Raw genomic sequence first — 10528 nt, 5'->3', positions numbered from 1 at the left:
CTTAAAACGCTACATTCGCATTGCGCATAGATTGGCTTAGCAGTTAGTGAAGTGGTGCCTCACTCAACCGACCCGTGTTCGATACTCGGTGCTGTCACGGAAGTCTAACATAACTCATAAAACGCTACATTCGCATTGCGCATAGATTGGCTTAGCGGTTAGTGAAGTGGTGCCTCACTCAACCGACCCGTGTTCGATACTCGGTGCTGTCACGGAAGTCTAACATAACTCATAAAACGCTACATTCGCATTGCTCATAGATTGGCTTAGCGGTTAGTGAAGTGGTGCCTCACTCAACCGACCTGTGTTCGATACTCGGTGCTGTCACGGAAGTCTAACATAACTCTTAAGAGGCTACATTCGCATTGCGCATAGACTGGCTTAGCGGTTAGTGAAGTGGTGTCTCACTCAACCGACCTGTGTTCGATACTCGGTGCTGTCACGGAAGTCTAACATAACTCTTAAATCGCTACATTCGCATTGCGCATAGACTGGCTTAGCGGTTAGTGACGTGGTGCCTCACTCAACCGACCCGTGTTCGATACTCGATGCTGTCACGGAAGTCTAACATAACTCTTAAAAGGCTACATTCGCATTGCGCATAGATTGGCTTAGCGGTTAGTGAAGTGGTGCCTCACTCAACCGACCCGTGTTCGATACTCGGTGTAAGATGTTTTCTCCTCTCTGCCTAAGTTCCTTGAAGTTCACGTGTTTACGAGTGGCAATATATTGATGAATGCTCTCTTTGACTACATAGCAGCTTTCTCCTGACGATTTATCAACTATAATTAATTAACTGGAAAGTTTCTTGGTGTGAAACAATATAGAAAAAAAAAATACTTTAATTTGGGAAATATTTTGGTGATTTCATACGCCCTTGCAAAACATGGCGGTTCCAAACTTTGGTGACGTAATAATTTACTGAAATCATAGCCCCCTGGGACTTAGTTTATTGCCTACAGAAACAACATTCCATGATTTCATCGAAAATATTGTTTTCGATTTGTTGCTTTTTATTGTAACTTGGGAAGTTCAAAACATGTAAAATGTTTTCTTAAATAAGCGCACTTGTGCCTGAAATATTATCAGACAAATTTGTAGCCATATGTTGGGCAAGAGTTCTGTTCATTTGTGACTTTGGTTTGTGATCTTGTCAACCAGTTCGAACTTATTTAGCAAGTCGAGATTTGTAGAATTCGGACAAGCAGCTTTAAAGAGATTGCTTCATGTGAGTACAAATCGATTGTTTACTAGTAACTTTGGCTTTGTGTTAAACGTCTGACATATCTATTAATGACACGGTTTTATTGTGCATGATCTACGTAGTTTCGACGTATTGTAACGCGTTATTTTCATTTGTTATGGCTGAATTGTAACCGCATTGGAATCTTGTGTAAAGAATTTCAGACTGTAGATGTTGTAGAAATTCAACCAGCTTACTTGGCAAAAATTGGTATGGACATTTTAATTATATGTGAATTGTAACTGTATGTGAATTTTATTGCTGATTTAATGTTATTCACAATATCTGCTTTGTAAATGCGCTAAGTTCGACGCATATTCACGATGGATGAAGCAATGAAAAAAACTCACATTAGTCAATATTGCCTTGTAGTTTAAGGCAAATGCGTGATTTGTGTTTTATGTTATTTCAGAAAACGACTTCTCTTGTCACTGTTCGTTCTGTTCACTCGGAATTGTGGTTTAAGAGACTGTTGACAAAAACGTCAAGTATCATTGTTATTTCGCTCCAATTTAATAAACCATTTCTATCCATATTCGACAACAGTCAGATTGCTTTTGCGGCCGAGTCTAGTGATATAGGATAATATCACACTCGGTGCTGTCACGGAAGTCTAACATAACTCTTAAATCGCTACATTCGCATTGCGCATAGACTGTCTTAGCGGTTAGTGAAGTGGTGCCTCACTCAACCGACCCGTGTTCGATACTCGGTGCTGTCACGGAAGTCTAACATAACTCTTACACCAAAGCAAAGTTGTTTACTGTTTTGAATAATTTTATCAGAACATTAGGTTAGCACTTCAATATATCTGCTTTCCCAGATCATCAGCAGTTGGACAAACTTCTACTATGCAGACCTACTTACAGAACACGAGATCATTTACCAGAAGTCAATCTTTATGCTTTTTTGTGAGAAAATAATTAAACTTTACAAATCATGACTAGCGCCATGGAGTATCAAAACTACGTCACTTCCTTCCCAGGCTTTAGCTCTACATTGTGAGCTCATAAGCGGCTGGTTGTCGCACTTTCGGGTGATAAAAAATGTTAAAAGGGAAAAACTTTTTTTCAGTTTAGGATGAGTGCTCTATTGTGTTGAGTGTATGACTGAGATTCAGGAATTTTATAATTTGCCTAAAACAGTGAATAGATTCAAATGTAACTTGAGCCTGGCTGTGAGAACATAGATCAAACAAGAACGTCTCAATTTTGGGTGTTTGTATTTGACAAAAATATTTAAGTGCAGTTGTCCATTCAGCGATATGTCTATCCATACAACAGAAAATGAATAACTTATAAACAATAACACTTAAACAACAAACAAAAATTAAAAAATGTCAACCTCGACAGACTAGTGGCTGAAGTGGTGACAGCGTCAACACGGCTCTCGAAATCGCGTCTTTCGACAATCCAGACGACTGTGCTGGCTTGTCAAGGGACTTAAAGCCACGTTTAAACGTGGAAGGAGTCTTTCTTACCTTGGCAAACTAACAGGATTATGGTGAAGAAGGTACCTTGTCCAACAATTCAAATTACTTTTCGGTTTGACTTAAACTTTAGACCAGCGGTTCCCAACCTTTTTGGTGCCGTGGCCCTTTTATAACATTTGCCAAGTTGTGGTGACACCAAGGATAAAATTGGTTGGGTTGATTCTCCTTCACTGCACTGTTGTAGCTAACTAGTAGGCTACAAGGCTATATATTAAATTTGACTTCTAAATAAATAAATAAACAACATAACAAATCAACACAACAATTTGTTCAGTGAGAAGGCTGTGCTTGCTTCTTTTTAACCAGATCTGAAATCCTTTGAGCAATCTTTGCAAGAGCACAACTCAGATCATCTTCTGCATCAACTCTGCTCCTGTATTTAGATTTGATAACAAACAAGCTTGAAAAGAAATCTCTTTGTAGCTGTCTGCTAGCTGTCTCTTTGTAAATCATTTTCTTGTTTTACTTTTTATTTATTTTTGCATTAGGCCTAGGCCTACTTCATTTCTCGTGCTGTGTGCACTGTGCAGCCTCATTTTGCCGCCTCTGGCGCAAAGCCAGAACCGTCATGTGGCTGCTACGCCACTGAGCCTACACTAGCTTGCCTAGGCTATCAACTGATCCAGAAATAATAGCCTAGCTCTTAACTTGCGTTCTAGCTGCTCAATGTTTGAAAATTTAACTTTTTTCTCACAAATATCAACAAAAATCGCGACCTTAAGTAGAAATTTTGCTTAAAAAATGCATTATTTTTGCCCGGGGTGTTCGGGTTTGTCTAGTAATTTAGTTACTAGTAACTAGAAAACCATGGTAAAATCGCGATTTTTACCAGGCTCTAGGAAAATCGAGATGCACTCTGTGGTGAGCTGCCCATTGTTAAGAGTTAACTTTCTAAATTTCTAAACTAATGAAATTCTAAACTTTTTAGAAGGCCTCAGGTGACCCCAGGCAAATTGTCAGGCGACCCCAGTTGGGGTCGCGACCCTCAGGTTGGGAACCGCTGATTTAGACCATTTAAGGGTTGAATGTTGTTGGCTATAAAAGTTTTGACGTTTAACGTGTTTTTTCTTCTTTAATAAGCCAACAGAGTATACTTGGCTTTCAAGAATACAACCATGAAGATCATGATGATGTGTAGAGAATGCTAGTCAGATGAAATAATTATTTGCAACAACTTAATTTTAACATCCAGTTGATTGACGCACAAAAAGATTGTACGATGTCGGTCGTGAAACCAAGCACGACAGAACACAAACCGCGATAGATCGGTTTCGACAAGGTGTCGTGATTACTTAAAGAGTAATACTGGGAATAACTTGTTAAAAAATGCAAATACTCCCGTGCAATTTCTTAAAACTATGAAAGTTGCACATTATGCTGACCAACTGGAGGTATTTTCATTTTAATTATAACTACAAGTCTCCATGACTTGTCAAATCAGTGTTACATTGAACCTGTATGTTTCAAGCATTTCTAGTTATTTATTATCATTCAAGCCATGACAAGATTTCAGTTAATTATTATTTGTACATTTTTTTTCAACATTCAAGTGGCTACTTCACAAACAGGTAAATCTTAAAATGCAACGTATTTAGGTTTCACGAAGTAGGCTACTGAAATTAAAAAGTGCAATCATGGAATATTTCATTGAAGACAAACAAATAGTTTTGTGGAAATTTTAATAAGCGTCCTATTGATTCGAATAGGGCCAACAGACCTGTGGCCTTTTTGAGACAAATTTAGTCAAAACAATTTTACTCTGGAATGTGGATCTCCTGTGATGTCTTTGATGAATAGTCGAATATAAGAAAATACGTAAAAAAAAGCTTGGGTTGCGTATGCTGAAAGTTATACCTCTGTGGTTTGTAAACAAGCACATAGCTTTGCGCAATGCTAATGCCAGTCGTAAAAAATCTCTCGCTAGATAGTTCCAGTACCAGACACCAGCGCTGTACTTGAAGCGTAGACAATATTTTTAAGTTTCTTTTTCCATCCACCTACAAAGTTTGTGCGCACTGGCATGAGTCTATTTCAATAAGTCATACAAGAGCTTGCTTGCTAGCTTTGCTTGTTACATATTATCATCATTATTATTATTTTGAGGAGTGTGGTATCAGCATAAAAACGGAGTTGATGACGTCACAGAGTACATGGTATCCACGTCACAAAAGAATTTCTTCAAAGCGAGAGACAGATGCAAAGAAGAGGAGGGAAGGTTGGCGATATTGTCCACTGATGAGGCGTTTATGTTTATAACAAACCAATCAGAAGTTGTGCAAGGTTGGTTTAATCAAGCATTGAATATTGATCGACTGAATCGCTGCGGTTGAGCGTCTAGTATTTTATAACTCCAAAGTGATGATGTTTACCTGGGCTACACTTAGACGCTACGGGAAAGGAGCAGAAAGACTGTGCATGCTCTGGTTAGATATCCTCCTGCAATCTTAAAAGTTAAATAATTTTTTCTGTTCAAACTCAAGCTAACTTTGTTTGTTATTCGTTTCGATGAAGTTCGTTCCTTTCTGAATGTTCTTTTTTGCTGCAGCACATTTGCTTTGTTACAATGCCTGTTGTATCAAAATGAAGCAACAGTGTGTACAGAGACAATCAGTGGCATCTAACAACATTATTATTGAATAATAGTAAGAACAAGAAGGCTTCAAGCATCTATCGAATTGGCATATGGGAGTATCATTGTTATTATCACTGTTCAAGGACTCTCTTGTCATTTAAAACTTTATCATTGTTTTTTTCTTTTTTTCAGGAGCTACGGATAACCTGTCTTATTACATTGGTGCAATGAACGTTAATGGAATATTTAAGTGGGATGGTGACCGCACTAGATTTGGTAATAGATGGGGACCAGGCCAACCCAATTGTAACCACAATTGCGTCGTCCTCCGGTACGAACCAAATCGTCTCGTGTTCAGGTGGTACACGGCGCCCTGTCAGAGTGGCAACTTCGGCTTCATCTGCCAAAGAAAACCTGGTACGAAGGATTTGTGACGTCAGATAATCGTATGACGTGCTGCTGCTTACGTTGTTGAAAACGTTTAAGGAGATAAAGCTGCACTTGACTCTGGAAGCGTCATTTGTTTTGGTCTCGATTTTAAGACAAGTAGGGTTGCAATTTTAAATGCTTCGCTCAGCAGTTTTACATAGATTGTCACCTGGAATTGAACTGGAAACTCATCACTTCTAAGTTTCTAAAAAGGTTTTCGGTTTTTGAATCTTTATCTTCGGACTGACAAAGCCTTGATTGGTTATTCCTGGTAGCTTCGTATACTTGCTGAGGCTCTCGGCGCAGGGCCAGTTACCGAGATTAACAGAGTGAAGTTTTCCGATTGTTGAAGTGTTGTTGCCGGGGAATTATTCCATCCATTGGATGCCACTGAATGGAGAGCAGTCCTGAAATGCGTTGCTCAAGCGCACACCCCGAGAGCCGAACGTGCGCCGCGTGATCTTGAGCCCGGCGCGTAACCACTGAACCATCGGGGTAGTATCAACTAACATTAAGAGCTTTTACTTTAGGCAGCTATTGGTCTGATTGGGGGAGTTGGTCTAATTGCTCGAACTCTTGCAATAGAGGCAACAGAACTAGGGAGAAAGTGTGTCAAGCCACAACAACCACAGGCCCGCAGACCTGTGAGACACAAAGTCGGATGGAAACTGTAATCCAAACATTCATGAAAGAATCACATTCACTTTTATGTGTCAGTCTGATGACAATGCTAAATAATTGTAATAACGGTTCACAATTTGTTGATAGGCGTCCTGTATAATAAACTTAGATACAATTTGTATCAAATTACTTTCATAATAATAATTAACTGTTCGGTTACTTACTAATAATAATAATAATAATAGTAAGTTAATAGGTCATATGAAGAATACAATGTTGATATGATCAGGGCCTTCAAGAGCCCAGCTGGGCCCCGGTGCAGATGTTGCTGCCGGGCCCCCAGCGCGACATGTCGCGTGATACCTCACCAATCACAAGCAAAATTTGCGGTGCGCGTTCTTACAAAGGATAAATTAGGTTAGTATTAACACTCCATTATTTCACAAACAATGCACTATGTAAATATAACTTTAAATTCACAGATACACACTAGTTATACATAAAGATAAAATGCGGTAAAATGCTAAAACACTACATAGTGTAAATATAGCCTCAATAGCGTTGTCAGATATGTAATTCTGCCCTAATTTGAGGAAAAGTTTATAGCTGTTGAAAACAAAAACTTGTATTTTGGATGTTTTTTTTAGTCCTGGGCAAAGATCAAAACCCTAACCTTTCCTACTTCTAACCGTTCCTAAATCTGACAACACCTGATTGTAACCATGGCAGCAAGTGGGTAAAATTAGCCATTTCGAAGATAAAAATTGCAATACTATCCGACATGGCTGACATAGCATTGCATATGTGTGCTTACAGCTTTACAGTCACATAAAATACCATTTCTGACCTTGAAATCTGCAGAGACTAAAACAGCAAACTTAGGATGAATGCATTGCTATTGTTCAAGACATTAAGAAATACCAACTTCTAAAAGGCTACATTCTCTAAAAAAATAACTCTTAAAAGGCTACATTCGCATTGCGAGACTGGCTTAGCGGTTAGTGAAGTGGTGCCTCACTCAACCGACCCGTGTTCGATACTCGGTGCTGTCACGGAAGTCTAACATAACTCACAAACGGCTACATTAGCATTGCGTATAGATTGGCTTAGCGGTTTGTGAAGTGGTGCCTCACACAACCGACCCGTGTTCGATACTCGGTGCTGTCACGGAAGTCTAACATAACTCTTAAGAGGCTACATTCGCATTGCGCATAGATTGGTTTAGCGGTTAGTGAAGTGGTGCCTCACTCAACTGACCCGTGTTCGATACTCGGTGCTGTCACGGAAGTCTAACATAACTCTTAAAAGGCTACATTCGCATTGCGCATAGATTGGCTTAGCGGTTAGTGAAGTGGTGCCTCACTCAACTGACCCGTGTTCGATACTCGGTGCTGTCACGGAAGTCTAACATAACTCTTAAAAGGCTACATTAGCATTGCGCATAGATTGGCTTAGCGGTTAGTAAAGTGGTGTCCCACTCAACCGACCCGTGTTCGATACTCGGTGTTGTCACAGAAGTCCAACATAACTCTTAAAACGCTACATTCGCATTGCGAGACTGGCTTAGCGGTTAGTGAAGTGGTGCCTCACTCAACCGATCCGTGTTCGATACTCGGTGCTGTCACGGAAGTCTAACATAACTCTTAAAAGGCTACATTAGCATTGCGCATAGATTGGCTTAGCGGTTTGTGAAGTGGTGCCTCACTCAACCGATCCGTGTTCGATACGCGGTGCTGTCACGGAAGTCTAACATAACTCGCGACCTTAAGTCCAACTTTTGCTTAAAAGATGCATTATTTTGGCCAGGGTGTTCGGGTTTGTCTAGTAATTTAGTTACTATAGTAACTAGAAAACCATGGTAAAATCGCGATTTTTACTAGGCTCTAGGAAAATCGAGATGCATTCTGTGGTGAGCTGCCCATTGTTAAGAGTTAACTTTCTAAATTTCTAAACTAATGAAATTCTAAACTTTTTAGAAGGCCTCAGGTGACCCCAGGCAAATTGTCAGGCGACTCCAGTTGGGGTCGCGACCCACAGGTTGGGAACCGCTGCTTTAGACCATTTAAGGGTTGAATGTTGTTGGCTATAAAAGTTTTGACGTTTAACGTGTTTTTTCTTCTTCAATAAGCCAACAGAATATACTTGGCTTTCAAGAATACAACCATGAAGATCATGATGATGTGTAGAGAATGCTAGTCAGATGAAATAATTATTTGCAACAACTTAATTTTAACATCTAGTTGATTGACGCACAAAAAGATTGTACGATGTCGGTCGTGAAACCAAGCACGACAGAACACAAACCGCGATAGATCGGTTTCGACAAGGTGTCGTGATTACTTAAAGAGTAATAGCCTACTGGGAATAACTTGTTAAAAAATGCAAATACTCCCGTGCAATTTCTTAAAACTATGAAAGTTGCACATTATGCTGACCAACTGGAGGTATTTTCATTTTAATTATAACTACAAATCTCCATGACTTGTCAAATCAGTGTTACATTGAACCTGTATGTTTCAAGCATTTCTAGTTATTTATTACCATTCAAGCCATGACAAGATTTCAGTTAATTATTATTTGTACATTTTTTTTCAACATTCAAGTGGCGACTTCACAAACAGGTAAATCTTAAAATGCAACGTATTTAGGTTTCACGAAGTAGGCTACTGAAATTAGAAAGCGCAATCATGAAATATTTCATTGAAGACAAACAAATAGTTTTGTGGAAATTTTAATAAGCGTCCTATTGATTCGAATAGGGCCAACAGACCTGTGGCCTTTTTGAGACAAATTTAGTCAAAACAATTTTACTCTGGAATGTGGATCTCCTGTGATGTCTTTGATGAATAATCGAATATAAGAAAATACTTAAAAAAAAGGCTTGGGTTGCGTATGCTGAAAGTTATACCTCTGTGGTTTGTAAACAAGCACATAGCTTTGCGCAATGCTAATGCCAGTCGTAAAAAATCTCTCGCTAGATAGTTCCAGTACCAGACACCAGCGCTGTACTTGAAGCGTAGACAATATTTTTAAGTTTCTTTTTCCATCCACCTACAAAGTTTGTGCGCACTGGCATGAGGCTATTTCAATAAGTCATACAAGAGCTTGCTTGCTAGCTTTGCTTGTTACATATTATCATCATTATTATTATTTTGAGGAGTGTGGCATCAGCATAAAAACGGAGTTGATGACGTCACAGAGTACATGGTATCCACGTCACAAAAGAATTTCTTCAAAGCGAGAGACAGATGCAAAGAAGAGGAGGGAAGGTTGGCGATATTGTCCACTGATGAGGCGTTTATGTTTATAACAAACCAATCAGAAGTTGTGCAAGGTTGGTTTAATCAAGCATTGAATATTGATCGACTGAATCGCTGCGGTTGAGCGTCTAGTATTTTATAACTCCAAAGTGATGATGTTTACCTGGGCTACACTTAGACGCTACGGGAAAGGAGCAGAAAGATTGTGCATGCTCTGGTTAGATATCCTCCTGCAATCTTAAAAGTTAAATAATTTTTCTGTTCAAACTCAAGCTAACTTTGTTTGTTGTTCGTTTCGATGAAGTTCGTTCCTTTCTGAATGTTCTTTTTTGCTGCAGCACATTTGCTTTGTTACAATGCCTGTTGTTTCAAAATGAAGCAACAGTGTGTACAGAGACAATCAGTGGCATCTAACAACATTATTATTGAATAATAGTAAGAACAAGAAGGCTTCAAACATCTATCGAGTTGGCATATGGGAGTATCATTGTTATTATCACTGTTCAAGGACTCTCTTGTCATTTAAAACTTTATCATTGTTTTTTTCTTTTTTTCAGGAGCTACGGATAACCTGTCTTATTACATTGGTGCAATGAACGTTAATGGAATATTTAAGTGGGATGGCGACACCGCTAGATTTGGTAATAGATGGGGACCAGGCCAACCCAATTGTAACTACAATTGCGTCGTCCTCCGGTACGAACCAAATCGTTCCGTGTTCAGGTGGTACACGGCGCCCTGTCAGAGTGGCAACTTCAACTTCATCTGCCAAAGAAAACCTGGTACGAAGGATTTGTGACGTCAGATAATCGTATGACGTGCTGCTGCTTACGTTGTTGAAAACGTTTAAGGAGATAAAGCTGCACTTGACTCTGGAAGCGTCATTTGTTTTGCTCTCGATTTTAAGACAA

At 39.3% G+C, this 10528-nt stretch overlaps 1 protein-coding gene across 1 annotated transcript; it reads left to right on the top strand.

Annotated features, from left to right (window-relative positions):
• The first annotated feature begins 4215 nt into the window (after positions 1-4215).
• Positions 4216-10440, top strand: LOC145773996 (C-type lectin domain family 6 member A-like). Its single transcript, XM_082585124.1, has 5 exons — positions 4216-4303; positions 4839-5015; positions 5500-5724; positions 9515-9691; positions 10175-10440. Exons 1-5 carry the CDS (start codon positions 4234-4236, stop codon positions 10414-10416), a joined length of 891 nt encoding a protein of 296 aa, XP_082441250.1. The 5' UTR covers positions 4216-4233; the 3' UTR covers positions 10417-10440.
• Positions 10441-10528: the final 88 nt, after the last annotated feature.

This window comes from Aplidium turbinatum, chromosome 7, assembly GCF_918807975.1.
Source record: "Aplidium turbinatum chromosome 7, kaAplTurb1.1, whole genome shotgun sequence".
Taxonomy (NCBI): Eukaryota; Metazoa; Chordata; class Ascidiacea; order Aplousobranchia; family Polyclinidae; genus Aplidium; species Aplidium turbinatum.
The sequence above is the reverse complement of the archived record's forward strand: the minus strand, read 5'-3'. Positions and strand labels throughout refer to the sequence as shown.